The sequence below is a fragment of the Schistocerca serialis genome, chromosome 11 (assembly GCF_023864345.2).
Source record: "Schistocerca serialis cubense isolate TAMUIC-IGC-003099 chromosome 11, iqSchSeri2.2, whole genome shotgun sequence".
NCBI lineage: Eukaryota > Metazoa > Arthropoda > Insecta > Orthoptera > Acrididae > Schistocerca > Schistocerca serialis.
The window spans coordinates 49020981-49037735 of record NC_064648.1 but is presented as its reverse complement, the minus strand read 5'-3'; the positions used below and the strand labels follow the sequence as shown (position 1 = coordinate 49037735).

At 40.2% G+C, this 16755-nt stretch overlaps 1 protein-coding gene and 1 long non-coding RNA gene across 8 annotated transcripts in view; one reads left to right on the top strand and one right to left on the bottom strand.

The window, feature by feature from the left end:
• Positions 1-2870, bottom strand: part of LOC126427083 (uncharacterized) — a 110622-nt gene extending 107752 nt beyond the window's left edge. Inside the window, exon 1 of the long non-coding RNA XR_007576526.1 lies at positions 2786-2870. This is a non-coding gene — a long non-coding RNA (uncharacterized LOC126427083). The remainder of the gene's footprint in view (positions 1-2785) is intronic.
• The window catches only part of LOC126427081 (zinc finger protein 99-like), a 141063-nt gene continuing 127168 nt past the window's right edge, over positions 2861-16755 (top strand). For 6 of the 7 annotated variants that reach the window (XM_050089257.1, XM_050089256.1, XM_050089255.1 and 3 more), the window contains exons 1-2: positions 2861-2944; positions 4581-4669. In XM_050089257.1, the coding sequence (XP_049945214.1) occupies positions 4598-4669 (72 nt within the window). In that variant the 5' untranslated portion in view covers positions 2861-2944; positions 4581-4597. Of the gene's footprint in view, positions 2945-3226; positions 3418-4580; positions 4670-16755 lie in introns of all 7 variants that reach the window. The other variant, XM_050089253.1, reaches the window with a different exon arrangement.

The window sequence follows — 16755 nt, the reverse complement described above, 5'->3', positions numbered from 1 at the left end:
AAGAAGCCACAAATTAAATTAAATGACTTACCACTCAACAAATAGCAAATGACACCACAATAACATAAACACAACACAAACTTAATTCTTAACTCACTGAAACCAATTTCTGTTGTTCTATAACAGTCATGACCGATAAATGCACACTTCAAGCAGTGATAACCAAATGAACCCAATACACCACATAATACGCGGACCATGCACACACCACTTGAGGACACCTTCAACTGCAACAAGACGACAGTTACAAACACAACACACTCATAAACTAAACTCCGCACCGTCATGACGTCACACACCACAACATCCTTACGTCACGGATCAAAGCCGACAGGTCGGATCGGACGCCTCTGTCGATCCAAATGTTTTTATCTTCAGCCCTTATATTGAATATGTTGTTGTTCCCTTCTATTGAGGAAGAAATTATGAAGATATGAAGCATGACAGTGGGGATGAATTATTCGATGTTGATACAAGTGGTAACTCCTCCACAGATTCTGACCATGACAGTCTTGAAGTCATGTACCTCAACAAGTGTAACATGTAGTCTTGTGTCTACAAGATGTAATTGATAGTCTGTCAGAGGAAGAAAGGGTGGTGACAAATTTGACAAAAAAAAAATCATTTTAGTCCACTTAATCACGCATTTGAAGACTTTCCTGAGGACACATCAATCAGCCAGGAAATGATCCAAGCTCTCTGTCATTCTTCACGTTATTTTTCAGAGAAGATACTGTACTGACTAATACACAAACAGGAGGTTTGGAGTCCCTTGATGTCTCTTTTACACGTGTGAAGTGCACAGGAGTGAAAGTACCACATACACTGCATCAGACAGACAAAAATTATAAATGATCCTCTGTTTATGGTATTGAAATATTCATAAATCAATAAAGATATTTCATACACTTGGATTTACATTTCTTTGAAGATTTTATTGCACAATTGGGCACAAAACAGATCATTTTCTTTCATTTCATGAACTGATGGTTTTAAAGTTTCCTTGAGGTGTATGAGTCTCAGCTTTATCTTTAATAATTGTAGAAGCTGAAGAAATTAATTAAAATTTGTATCACAGCCATGACTTGAACCTTTTTTCAACTTTATTCAATTGACTGTATACATACAAATAGAGCACATTAATAAGAAATGACACATTATATTTAGTTTCAGATTTTCTTTTTAAAAATTTCTCCTTTATTACATTTTTGTTGACTATTTTTTCAGTGTTGGGAGTTCATTTTGGTTTTACATTTAGGATATTTTTCCATGTGTGTGTTTTTGTAATGCTTTCAGTCTTTTTATGAAGTTTTTGAGTTAGGTTTGTTGACTTCTTTCCTCATTGATAATTAATGGCAGCAAATAAACAGTTTTATGTTACTAGTGTAGGTCGGCTCAGTGACAGAGAGCTGTGACATCTCTCCCCCGCCCCCCTGCCCGCACATCTAGTACAGAAAAGGCTGCCCCAGGTACCCCATCCCCACCGCACCTCAAGGTGGCACTCTGGAGCCAGTTGACTGTGGCCAACAAAGCTTCTAGCTGCATTTGGACTGTGGCTAACTCCTCCTGCATCCGCACACAACAGACACGGTCCCTATCCATCTAGCTAATATGTGATTTACTATAAGAAACTTAAGGAAACCTACTGCCACACAAGGTTAACAACTACACTCTAGGTGGCAGAAAGGACACTCAAAAATGAAAAACGATAAAAATTTATGGTAGAAGCTAGATCTGGTGCTTATTTTGCTGCTAGGGCTATCAAGTGGATACTACAGGAAAAAACAGTGACCTACAGTATACTGCTAGAGGCTATATAGTGAATGTTATTTATAAATGTTGAACAGTAACCAGCGGTAAACTACACCTACTGGTTATCCCTCGCATTTAAAGTGTAAACAAACGTTTACGTACACGCGAAAATGACCTAATAAAACTATAAAAACGGCTACATTCAATGTATCGAGTCGAAATGACACAAATAAACGTAAATACTGAGTATTGTACACTGACAGATGCAGGTACAAAACAAAACCTTTAGCTAACAATAAGAGTTCAGAATGAAAAGCACAAATACGAGTTCTACTTTATAGGAACCCATAGGCTCACAGTACACGATCACTAATGCCCACAACAAGCTAAGGAAAATAAGCAGACGGCGAGGAGAGTATAAGCTTTCTGCTAACTAAACCGTATGTAAGAATGGCTCAGAAGTTTTATTGTAACATTGATTTACTCAGACATTTTAGTGTAACACTAATTTACCACGTATTTTACGTCTACTTAACTGTTAACGCTCGCAGGTTGCGCTAGTCAAACGTGTGCAAGAGGCGTTACAGTTCACCGTCAATATCACTTTTCCTAATAAAACGTATACAAACTGCTACCTTCAATGTAACGAGCCTAAATGACACTAATAAGCGTGAATACTAAGCATCCAACACTAACTTAAACTGATTAACCCTCGTATTTATAATGTAAACAAACGTTCACGTACACGCGAAAAATGACCTGATAAAATGTATAAAAACTGCTATCGTCAATGTATCGAGTCTAAATGACACTAATAAACGTAAATACTGAGCATTGTGCACTACTTAATTGATGATCCCGCGCATTTAACAATGTAAACAAACGTTTGCGTACACGCGAAGCTGTCCTTCGCTTTTCCTATTCAAACGCAAATAAAAACTGAAACCTTCAATTTATCAAGTCTATTTCACACTAATGCTCGTAAATACTATAGAAAATACGGAAAAAACATTACATATGTCGTAACACTCACTGAAAAAGACGTAAAATTCTGCTGTTGGCCACACGAGCGACAAGATTCACGCTGGTTTTGAATGCATCTGCTGGTTCTGCGATACTGTCACCCTTCGTGTACTGTGTAGTCAGCAGCAACCTCGTGGTGTTGTGGAAATTTGCGTGTGATATTCTCCAGGTAATTTATAAGCGTTTATAAACTGCAAACAAGAATAAGTGAAGAAATGTGTTTCGGAAGTAAATTAACATGGTACTTAATTTCTGTCACAGTAACAGTTGAGTTTGATGAGTGTACTAGTTCGCGAATATCTTGTGATGACTCTGCTGTTTGAGGCTGCTGTCTTTTTTATGTTTTAATTTGTAATGGGTACATAAGGATGAGATTTTATTCTGTATTTAATTGTGATCACATCACCTATAGTGTGCTTGGTGACGGTGTGTGAATGTTGTAATTTTTCAGGTTATGTTCATAACAACTATATACCTGAGTTGTTAGTGCTTGTTTTTGGCCTGACCGTTAAAATCGCTACATGTATCTTCGTAAAAGAAACGGCTGAGTGTGTGACGTGCTGTCAGGAGCAGTTTGTCTACGTAGTAATCTCCTCATATACTTCGTGGCTAACGAGAAAAGGGGGACAGTGAAATTCAAAGGTTGTCCATGTTAGTACGGTTATTTTGACTTACTTAGTAGTAATAATGATTGTGATGATAATTTTCTGTGTTGTGATGTAGACATAAAGCGGCTCCAGATCTTAGGGCTAACGTAAGCATTTTTTAAAGTGCCCAAAGTTACTACATCATTTCATGGTTTGAGTATGTTCGCATGAAAGGAAATGCTGCAATTCTCTTGCATTTTGTCAGTTTTCACTGTGCTTTGATTATTCGTGTCGTTAGTATTCGTGTAATCATATATAAATACCAGTTTGTTGTAGTGTGTGGGTTTTAATGGAGTTCTGTATAAGAGTACTGCAACATCATTTACGAACTGGCGAGATACAAGGTACAGATTAACTATAATCTGCCTAACGTAAAGCATTACTTGTCATCAGAACTCGATAGATCATTCATCATATTTACAGTAAGTATGAAGTCATTTCAGTAAATCAGTTTTGTTAGAAAATGGTAACCAATGTTTAATCTTGATGGTAATCAAGAATGAGAACTTCCGCATTGCAATGTGCAGTCTACAGTGCAGGTATGGTTTCCTTTAATAGTAGGTAACGATTCTAAAATGATGACGCTTCCTGTAAATTGAGCATACATCCGTGAATGAATACAGATGAAGTAAGTTTCAAGGTAATGCCTACATTGAAAATGCATATTCACTGATAAACAGTCCGTATGTCCGGACTTTCTTCATGTCCCTATCACACTGAAATTAACACAATGAACCAAGTATAGAACGAAATATTTGATGTTATTAAGTAATATCGCTGCAATCTATTGACTGCTGTAATTGTTTGTAATGCTGAAGTTAATGCATGCACACAAAATTACACATCTTCCATAATTGTCACAACAGGATGGTATCCATGAGCCAGTGTTAAAAAGAAGCAGTAACAAATTTAAATGCTCAGTTTCCATTGCGTGTTATTTTATGATTGTTCTCACTCTTCATGACCTGCAAAATGTGAATGAGTTTATATCAATCAACACACTTTTCCTCAGCCACTTTGCATCTGTTTCCTGTGTAATCACCCATTTACTGCACGCAATATATGAGTGACAATACTGCCTTTGAGCTATACCTCATGGTAAAAACAGTAACTGAGTGGGCCAAAAACTTTTCTTATCTGATTGCTTTTTCTTTACAGACTGTAGAACTGAAGTGATGGACCAGGAGCCAACTAAGTGGATAAAGAAAGATGAAACTGATGAAGTAGAAACTGAGTTACACTTCATAGTAAGTGGCTTACTTGTATTTTTTAACAGGCTTTCATTAATTTCTGTGTGCAGTGTGATGCGTGAATACATACAATTGATGTCATACAGCTGGAAACATGAATAATTCGGTTTACTAAACTGATGACATTTTGCACAGTGCATTGAAATAAGCCTTGTATTAAACCTCACATAGAATTGAGCAAGAGTTTCAATTTAATGTTTAGTAAACATGGAAAACTTTTTAAATGCACAACCCAATTATACTGATAAACTGGTTGCCATAAAGTGGGTATATTCTGCTCTGATACACTTGTTTGAATGACAACCTTAATGTGCAACTTAAGAATAACTATGACTGTAGTGAACCTTAGCAGTGCCATTAAATTTATAAATGGTATGGCTGCAGTTAATGCATTATTGAAGTGTATTGTGGTATGGAATGAGAATTGTAATTTATTTACTGATAATGTAAAATAAATTATTTATAAATAATTTTGAAGTGACACTTGCATGGTCACTAATCTGAGAAGTACATTTTGTTTACTTAGAATATGTGAACCATATGTAAGTAGAACTCTCAGCAGTAAAGTTAAATTTCAGACAAATATCACATGGAAGCATAAATTGTTACACAGCAGAATGAATTTGTATGTTGGCAGCAAAGTTTTGATGAAGCCATGGGGCTACACATTAAATATTGACAGGTTTGTTCATAACCACTTTCTGCATTTGCTGCACATTGTTTGTGAAACTTTCACAATGTTACAGTTACTGGTGTAAATAATCTTACATATACATGTCACTTGAAATCTGATGTAGTGCAACCGGTTGTAGGGTATTCACCTATCATCACCAAACAAATTCACTTGGTGTCACTAGTATTTTTATCCTGAAAATGAGAATTGAGCGCACTGACACAATCACGCAAACTGCTCGTGAACTATCTGTGCTGAAAAAATCTGTTTCAACATCCATCTTGAGTGCAACTGCAGAAGTACTGGGATAGCATTATTGCAGCATTTGCATTTGAATATATGTGAGTACTTCATTACAGATTATACAAACTATGTGAACAGCTTGCAATTCATTTGACAAGCATTATCACAACAGTAATCCTAAACAATCACTGTGAGGAAATGATAGGAAAATAAGTATACTAAATTTTATTAAATACAGTAAAAGAGTGGTTAGACCCAACACAGTTCAGGCTTTGGCTTTGAACCCTGATGTAATGATGGTTTGGCATTCAGGATGATATGTATGCACAGCACACATCATGTAAATGAAAAGCAGTTTGAAGATCCATTGACTTTGGACCTAAACTGGAGAACTATTCAAAGGCTACAAGGTTAAAATGTGGTTCTAGACCCACTCCCCCCTTGTAACATTGGTTGTAGTGGGAGTCTGATTCATAGTGCATCTCAAGGCTTAGCCTATGTTCAAAAGTGGCAGTGTGGCTGTGAACTGACAAAGTCTAGAAATGTGAAAGCCAAGTAAAGGATATGGTAACAAATTGATCAGTAGCACAGCTTAATGTTAACCAAAACATCCAAATGGTGCCCATAACGTAACTTTTTACCTACAAGAAGTCTTCTCATACTCTGTGTGTTGTGTTAGTTGATGAACTGAACTTCCCTATGACCTTAGCATTGTATCAGTTGAAAGCCACCTTCTTTACCAAATTAATTAAATGTTAATTTTTAATTGGTGTATATTTTGGGCATGAGCACATGCTGGAAAGTAATGACACAAAATTTCTATTCGGAAATTATTGAAGCATTTTAATTAAAACAAACTTAATATTTAACATATTTATTCTTCATGTTTGTATATTTATTCTTCGTGTTTGTATATTTATTTCAAACATAGTCACCGTGACACTGAACACCTTTCTCCCAGTGAGACACCAGGTTGTTGGTGTCGTCACTGTAGAATGCTTGACTTCGTTGGCAGACCCACAGCCTCACCTACGCTTACAGTAATTCATCACTATCAAAGTTGAGTCCCTGAAAGTGTTCTTTAAGTTTTGCAAACAGTTGAAAATTCATTGATTCAAACCGGGTCAGTATGGAGGATGATCAATAATAATGAATCAAAGGCGTCAGACTGTTGCAGGTGCAAAAAAAAAGTTGTGTATGGTCTGGCATTGTCATGCTGAAGGAGAGGGTACTCCACATGTGGATGAACTATTTGAATTGGTGCTCTGTTGTCTGAGGGTTTTCTCACATGCTGACAGAGTTAAATAACACACACACACACACACACACACACACACACACACACACCTGCAGTTCAGAACTGTTCATCAGGAGGGTGCTGCATACTGTGTCAGCAAAGTGGTAACATCAACAGTGTCATATGCATGACAACTGATATTAAGAACAGAATCAAAATTTTGGAGGCATTATTTTCTGGCACACCCTCGTAATAAATTCATGCATATTACAGTTGCCTCAAATGTTGCAGAATGGTTCCCTTGGCATTGCCCAGCATCCACTTGGAAGTCATAATACTAAATCCATATACACAGCAGCCAAAACGTTATGACCACTGATCTACTGTCAGTATAAATTCATCCAGGCAATAGCATCTCACCTTGTCTTCTAGTCAGACACACACACGTTGCATGGAGTATCAGTGAGCATCTTGTTTTGTTGTAAAATAGGAAATGCACACAATCTGAGTTTGACCAAGAGCAGATTTTGATGGCCTGAAGGCTTGGTATGAGCGTTTTGGAAGCTGCACAGCTTGCCGGGTGTTGAAGTAGTACTATGGCAGTTGTCTTCAACACATGGCAAAACAAAGGTGATACCATGGCCAGACATTATGGCGTTGGGCAAGTACTCCTCATCACAGATGGTAGACATCATAGGCTAGGCAGACTGGTAAAACAAGACAGGCAACAAACTGTGGTGTAACTAACATCAGACATTAATGCTGGGCAGAGTACAATTGTGTCTGAATGCACAATGCTCCAAACACTTCTAATGATGAGTTTGTGCCGCTGGTGACCCACGCCATGACATCGACAACAACTGAAATAGGTATGTAACTATTGGTGCTGGATGTTGGCACAATGGCCGAGCACTGCATGGTCTGATGAATCCTGATACCTTCATCGTGCCTTTGGGAGGGTGCGTTTCCGTCCCCACAAGGGCAACAGCCTCTTGACTCCTGTACTGTAGGGGCCTCCTTTATACTCTGGGAAACAACCACGTGGGCACCCATGGGTCCAGTGGAGCTCGTGTGAGGCACTGTGTCACAAAAGAAGTATTGTAAACTGGTTGCAAAGCACATCCACCCCTTCTGTTGTTGTTGTGCTCTTCAGTGGCAAGACTGGATTGATGCAGCTCTCCATGCTACTCTATCCTGTGCAAGCTTCTTCATCCCCGAGTAACTACTGCAACCCACATCCTCCTGAATCTGTTTAGTGTATTCATGCCTTGGTCTTCCTCTATGATTTTCACCCTCCACCCTTCCCTCCAATACAAAGTCGATGATCCCTTGATGGCTCAGAACCTGTCCTACCAATCAGTCCCTTCTTCTATAGGGTGGCGCACGAAATGTGTTACCATTTTGATTTTGAATATAAACTTTATTGTCAATACAATCTGAAAGGAACATATACTACAATGAAGAGCTGTCCATGGAGATTTGATCTAACTCAGTACATGCTCAATATGTCCACCATTTCGTTTCCTAACTTCCTTCGAACGAACACTGAAGTTAGTGAGTACCCTACGGCACGTCTTCCGTAATTTCACTGCAAGCTTAAAGAATAAGTCTTCTGAGCTCCATTAAATCACGTGGACGTTTCAGGAAATTTTTTTCCTTTAGGTACCCCCAACGAAAAGAGTCACATGGATTGAGGTCTGGACTATTGGGGGGCCAATTTTGTCTGTCATTGAAGCAACCTGGCAACCTGAGTGAAATGATCTGCATGTCGAAATGCTCGTGTAAAAACTCCAACACAGTGTTTGCAGTATGTGGCCTTGCTCCATCTTGCATGAATCACTGTGTGTTGGAGAGCAAGGCAGTAGCAAGAAGGTGTGGAATGAATCTATAGCCAAGCATGCTCAAATAATGTTCACTGTTCAGTTTCTTGAAAGAAAAAGGGTCCAGTAAGTCTGTGACTGAAAATTGCTGCCCACGCTGTAATCCTCGGAGCATAATGTCGTTCATGAAGCACTTGTGGGTTTTCAGTGGCCCAAAAGTGTACATTTTATTTGTTAACCACACCGTCTAAATGAAAATGCGCCTCATCTGAAAACCAAACATTGTTGAGAGTTTCTTCCCTATCCTCCACCCACTGAGCAAACACTAGTCTCTGCTGCTTGTGTTCTTCAGTGGGCTTCTGTGCACAGGTCATCTTGTATGGGTACAAGTGGAGGTCACTTTTAAGAATGCATTGAATGGAGCGAGTGGATATTCCCAGTTGCACTGCTGCCTTTCTACACAATTTCCCGGGACTTCTCTGTACAGCAACTCGTACTGCTTAAATATTTTCCGGCGAACAAACAGGCTTAGGCCGAGGTCGCTTCGGATCCAATACTGTTCCTTCCTGTACAAATTTATCGTACAAACTGTGAATGGTCTTCTTGCAAGGAACCCATCGTGTGTTAAACTGTTGTCGAAAATGCCTCTGAGTCACAACAAGGCTTCTCGTTTCATGAAAAAGTAATACAATAGCCGATCATTGCTGTGTTGTCAGTCTTCCATTGTCAGCCATTGCTGGTTACTAGTCTCCTAGTGGCAGTATCGTGAATTACATGTCATTTCGTAACTCATTTGTTTTTCCAAGCTCTGCTGGTACTGCTGTAGAGATCCCAGCGGAGTATCTAACGTGTGGTGTAAATTGTAAAAGAAACAATTGGTAACACATTTTGTACGCCACCCTATAGTTAAGTTGTGCCACAAATTCCTCTTCTCCCCAATTCTATTCAGTATCTCCTCATTAGTCACATAATCTACCCATCTAATCTTCAGCATTCTTCTGTAGCACCACATTTCGAAAGCTTCTGTTCTCTTCTTGTCTAAACTATTTATCGTCCATGTTTCACTTCCATACATGGATACACTCAATCCAAATACTTTCTGAAAAGACTTCCTGACACTTAAATGTATACTCAATGTGAACAAATTTCTCTTCTTCAGAAATGCTGTCCTTGGCACTGCCAGACTAAATCTTATATTCTCTCTACTTCAACCTTCGTCAGTTATTTTGCTCCCCAAATAGCAAAACTTATCTATTAACTTAATTGTCTTATTTCATAATGTAATTCTGTCATCACCACCCAATTTAATTCGACTACATTCCATTATCCTTGTTTTGCTTTTGTTGATGTTCGTCTTATATCCCTCTTTGAATGTGCTGTCCATTCTGTTCAACTGATCTTCCAGGCCCTTTACTGTCTCTGACTGGCTAACCTCAAAGTTTTTATTTCTCCTCCCTGGATTTTAATTCCTACTCAAAATTTTTCATTTGTTCCCTTTATTGCTTGCTCAATATGCAGACTGAGCGACACCAGGGATAGGCTAAAACCCTGTCTCACTCCCTTCCCAACCACTGCTTCCCTTTCGCTCCTCCCCTTTTATAACTGCCATCTGGTTTTTGTACAAATTGTAAATAGCCTTTCACTCCCTGCATTTGACGACTGCCACCTTCAGAATTGAAAGAGAGTATGCCAGTCAACATTGTCGAAAGCTTTCTTTAAGTTTACAAATACTAGGAATGTAGGTTTGCCTTTCCTTCATCTATCATCTAAGATAAATCATAGGGTCAGCATTGCCTCACGTGTTCCAACGTTTCTACGGAATCGAAACTAATCTTCCCTGAGGTCAGCACCTACCAGTTTTTCCATTCGACTGTACAAAATTCATGTTAGTATTCTACAGCCATGACTTATTAAACTGATAGATCGGTAATTTTCATGCCTGTCAACATTTGCTTTCTTTGGAATTGCAATTATTATATTCTTCTTGAAGTCTGGGGGTATTTTGCCTGTCTCATACATTTTTCTGACCAGATGGCAGAGTTTTTCCAAGGCTGGCTGTCCCAAGGCTGTCAGTAGTTTTAGTGGATGTTGTCTCCTCCCAGGGCCTTGCTGCAACTTATGTCTTTCAGTACTGTCAAATTCTTCACGCAGTATCGTATCTCCCATTTCATCCTCATCTACGTTCTCTTCCATTTTCAAAATATTGCCCGCAAGTGCATCGCCCTTGTATAGACCCTCTATAGGTCTCTTCAGTATTCCAGTAGGCAGTGTTTGTCTTACCCCTAGTCATATATGCCTCTACATCCTTAAATTTGTCCTGTTACCATCCCTGCTGAGCCATTTTGCACTTCCTGTCGATCTCATTTTTGAGACGTTTGTATTCCTTTCAGCCTGCTTCATTTACTGCATTTTTATATTTTCACCATTCATCTATAAAATTCAGTATCTCCTCTGTTACCCAAGGATTTCTACTAGCCTCGTCTTTTTACCTACTTGATCCTCTGCTACTTTCACTAGTAATCTCTCAAAGCTACCCTTCCTCTTCTGCTGTATCTCTTACCCATGTCCTTGTCAATGGTTCCCTAGTGCTTTCTGAAACGCTCTACAATCTCTGATCCTTTCACTTTATCCAGATCCCATCTCTTAAAATTCCTACCTTTTTGCAGTTCTTTCAGGTCTGGATAGATATCTGCTTATTACACATTACAACCTTCTCCAAATGTCGGCGGTATCTTTCAGTCAGCAGACAAGATTGGCCTGTATGCTTTTGTGCTGCATGTGTCGCTTCATGCTTCCACTTCACTATCTCATCAGAAACAGTGGACGTAGGAATGTTCAGGAGTGTGGAAAGCTCGCATACAGACATGTGACACCAATGACACCCTATCACCTGACCACATTCAAAGTCAATGAGCTCCGCGGAGCGCCCCATTTTGCTCTCTCACGATGTGTAATGGCTACTGAGGTCTCTGATATGGAGTAGGTGGCAGCACAATGCACCAAATATGAAAAAGTAAGTTTTTGGGGGTGGCCCGATGCTTTTCAGCACATAGTGTATGATGAAGTTGTGCTCTGTGCGAAATTCTACCAGACGGCTTCCTCTTTCATTCCTTACCCACATTCCATATTCACTTCCTCCTTTTCCTTCTCTTCCTTTTCCTACTATTGAATTCCAATCCCCTATGTCTATTAAATTTTTGTCTCCCTTCGTTATCTCAATAATTTATTTTATCTCATCATACATTTCTTTAATCTCTTCATCATCTGGGGACCTAGTTGGCATATGAACTTGTACTACTGTGGTAAGTGTGGGCTTTGTATCTATCTTGGCTACAATACTGCATTCGCTATGCTGTTCATAGTAGCTTACCTGCACTCCTGTTTTTTATTCATTTTTAAACCTACTCCTCCATTACCCCTATATGATTTTGTATTTATAATCCTGTATTCATCTGACCAGAAGTCTTATTCCTCGTGCCATCAAACTTAACCAATTCCCACCATATTTATCTTTACCCTATCCGTTTCCCTTTTTAAATTTTCTAACCTGTCTGCCTGATTAAAGGGTCTGACATTCCATGTTCCAATTTGTAGAACATAAGTTTTCTGTCTCCTGATAACGATGTCATCCTGGAGATCTGAATGGGGGACTGTTTGACTTCCGGAATATTTTATCCAAGAGGACACCATCATCATTTAATGAACAGTAAAGTTGCATCCCCTCGTGAAAAATTACGGCTATAGTTTCCCCTTGCTTTCATCCGTTTACAGTACCAGCACAGCAAGGCTGTTTTGGTTAATGTTACAAGACCAGATCAGTCATTCATCCTGACTGTCGCCCCTGCAACTACTGAAAAGACTGCTGCCCCTCTTAAGGGACCACATGTTTGTCTGGCCCCACAACAGATACCCCTCCGTTGGGGTTGCACCTACGGAATGACTATCTGTATTGCTGAGGCATGCAAGCCTCGCTACCAGTGCCACGGTCCATGGTTCATGTTAGGTCCACTCCTCCGTGAAGATCATGTTTCCCATTGAGTAAACGTTTAAGTGTCAGGAAGTCTTTTCTGAAAGTATTTGCATTGAGTGTGGCATTTTCATGAAAACAATGCACCATTTCACAAGGCCACGAGTGTGATCGAGTGGTTTCAGGAACACAGTGGTGAGTTCCAATTGATGTGTTGGCCACCCAACTCGCCAGCCCTGAACCGGGTTGAACAGATCTGGGATGTGATTTAACATAACGTCAGAGATCATCCCCCCTTCCAGAATTTATGGGAATGAGGTGGCCTGATTGTATAAATATGGTTCCAACTTCCTCCAGTGATCTATGAAGGCCTCATTGCTTCTGTGCCACTATGTCTCCCTACTGTTGTCTGTGCCAGAGGTGTACATACCAGCTTTTAGATGGGTGATGATAATCTTGGGCTGATCAGCCTATGGCAGTTACCATTATTGAAAGAAGGTTGTTTTATTGTAATGATTGTGATGGTAGAATGATACTGCCACATAAAGTTCGGCTAAACAGTACATGCTGCCCACGAGCCCTGCATGACTCACCCTCCAGTCCAGCTTCAAGACACCGACTGCCCGTGAGATCCACTGCTGTTCTTCTACACCCATTGTTGCTCCACAATGCCCACTGGTGCCATGAGCTCTGAGCTGTGAGAAGTGACATCTGCCAGGCACATGGGGCACGAATTCGAAGAGGGAGCCCACCGTGGTTCAGCCTCCTCCACCAAACCAAAATCCCCCGTCCCCACCATTAAGGAGCCCTTTACATATGCCTCTCCTTGATATGAGTAATGTGCATGTGTGAGGCTTTACTTGTCCATAAATTCAGAACCAGGAGGTTTGCCGAACTCACCACCCTGACAATCTAACAGGGTCCCAACAACTGAGGAGCTAGCTTGCTATCGAACCCTAACTCCCCCTTTTCAGCAATATTAGGGTTTCGGACTAACACTGTGTCCCCAGCCTTTCCAATGAACCGTTTAGCCCCTGACTAACAGATGGATAACCTGTGACAGGCAATTTTGGTATTATGTCTAGCCTGGCTCCAGTTGTGCTGTGTTACTGCTAGGGTGACTTGTTCTTGAAGCAAATCATTGATTGACTACAGGTTGACAAGAGGAAAATTGACTGGATGTGCTAACATAAGGGCTACTGGAGCAGCCTCCAGGGACTTGGGTTGTGCAGTGTTAGAGATAAAATTGAGCCACATTGTCTGAGCCTTGTTGTGAAAGATAAGCACAGCCTTCAACTTGCAGTTCACCTGGTCAGCAAAGTACGCTGGTAAAAGGATTTGTGGTCACCTCTTTAATTCCATTGTCAAAGCAGAACCTCACAAATAGCTGGGAAACAGAAGCTATCAAGCATCCTCGGTGGCCTGGAAACAGAAAAAATTCATAACAAATGCTGGCCAGCTGTCAGGAATGTCATTTCTCTGCTCGGAATGTGTCAAAAAAACGAGAAAAGTCATCCATGATAAATAGTAGGTGCCTAATACACACACACACACACACACACACACACACACACACACACACTTGATGAAGTGGACCTATATAATCTATACAAAGTTAATCCATCAGGCATTCCTAACAGGTAGGCTCTAAAAGCCACTTGAGAGAATTCAAGTTGGGCTCGGCTCCCTTACGGCTCTCACACTCCTCCACCAACCTCTGGACAGCCTTATTCAGGGAGGACCAGGTGACATGTTGAGTGATCTTGACCCCACCAACCTCCAGGCTTGCTTATACAGGGAGGACCAGATGATGTGTCGTCTGATCTTGACAACAGTTTTATAAATGCCTAAGAGGGTATTATGGAAATAATGAGCCAAAACCTAACTAAGAGCTTGATTGTCAGTCTCTAAACAAAATTCCTGGTGTTCAAAATAAAATCTGAATTTCTTAAGGGCCAACATAACCGCCAAGGCTTCCCATTCGTACATAGAATATTTCATCTCTGCAGGTGAAAGTTCCCAAGGTGCATTGCTATAGGGCATCAACATGCAACACCTCCCCTGCCATTCTGTTCCTGTAGGAGGACAGCTACCACTTTCTACTCCAGAAGAATTAGGTGTCTGTCTGCAAGAAGAACACGACCTCAAAATTTGGTATGTCTAATACTAGTGGGTTACTAAGCACCACCTTAATGGCTTCAGAAGATTCTGGATGACTTTCATCCCATATGAAATTTCTTAAATCGTTAAGGCACCCCACTAATTTAATAAAATTCGGCACAGACTTTCGAAAAAATTTGTCATGCCTATGAACCGTGCCACAACTTTCTTATTTCTAGGAGCTGGAAATTTTCGCAAATCACTAGTATGCTCCTGGTCAATTTCAATCCAATCAGTGAAACTAAGATGTCCCAAGGATGAAACCTATGTGCCAGTGTCATTTTAGATGGCTTCACAGTAAGTCCCACCTCCCTCTGGTAAACCAGAACTGCCTCAAGATGTTGCAGGTTTTCAGACAGACTAGAACTGTAAACAACCATGCCATCTAGGTAATTAGAGACACACTTGAATGTGAAATCACCAAAAACACAATCTCGAAGGCAAGACATAATGGTAACTCCCGTTGGAAAACCAAAGGGCACCCTGTTAAAATTGTGGAGGTTCCAATCTGTACAGCAGGCAGTAATATACTTGAAATCCTCTGTTAACATGATCTGATAATATGCGAGATTGAGATCCAGGACAGCAAAATACTGAGCCTGATTGAACCAAGTAAAAGAATTATGCAGATTGGGAAGTGGCACAGATTCCAAAACTACATTCTCATTAACTGCACGATAACCCACAACAGGATGAAACACCCCACTGCTGCCCATAGATACTGAGAATATGGTAGAAGCATAGGCTGAAGTTAAGGGCCTGATGACCCCATTGAACAACACATTATTAATCAAAGCACATATACATTTCATCTTTGATGGAGAAAACCTCTCTGGAATGTCATCTGTAAGGCAAATCTTGTACTGGATTTTATCGGTGATGTCCAATCTGTTAGTTAACATCTGCGGTAACCGATAAAAAACTTCCAGTACCAGCATCACCTCTACTGGATGAAGGTGACTGAGCTGAAATGGCAAACATTGCGGTAACACACTATGAATTCCTGTGGCAACCTGACAGGAGCTCAATGTGAATGTTTCAGCTGGGTTAAATTTAAAATAAACAACCCTGCCTTGACAAACTAGCACAAACCCACTACCACTTACAAAAACACACTGCAAAATTAAGTTCACTGAAAGATTTTTAGTTACTATCCACTTCACAGGCCAAGAAAATTTTCCAATACTCAGTTTTGCCAACCAGAGGCAACATGTGCCCAGTGAGAGCTCAACATTGGGAGGACGGATGCAAACAAGGCAATTGACAGGTATGGCGGAACTTCAAATGCCACAGATAATCTAAATGAGAAACTGAACTACCAGAGTTGAGGAGGGTGCACGTTCGTTCCTGGTTAAGTTGTACCCAAAAATAAGGCAGGGGTTCCCGTACCTCGGACTTGGCACAGATCCAGCCCTTAGGCAGTAGAACACTACCGTGCCTCTTCCATTCTGTGTGATGTCGGCTGTTTGATTCTCCTTCCATGTCACCAGACATCGCCATACAAAATGCCACTCTTTGTTACACTGGAAACACATCCTACACTTTTTCCGTATGGGTGGTCCCCTTTTAAATTACTAGGAATCTCAATCCCCATCCTGATAATGGCACTTAAACCCCCATCACTGCTGGTCTGCAAAACTCACACTTCAATAGCAGACACCGAAGCCTCTAATTTAGTAAAAGATGTTCATTTATTAGCGAAGGTAATCCATGAACAGTCCTGTGGCCACATTTTCTGTAATATATTATTGAGTATTTGTATCTCTGTGACTTGCTATTCCAGGTATGGAATGGCCATATGCATTCATCTATGAACCTAGGAAAAGGTTCATGAGGAAACTGCAATAGCCAAAAATGTTTATGCCTGAGTAGCCTCTTAATATGAGGTGACAATTTCAGGCCAATAATTGATTTTTACAACTCCCTTGATGTTGCACTTTCATGTAAAATTCGATTGAAAACATGGCTTAACACAGGGGGTAC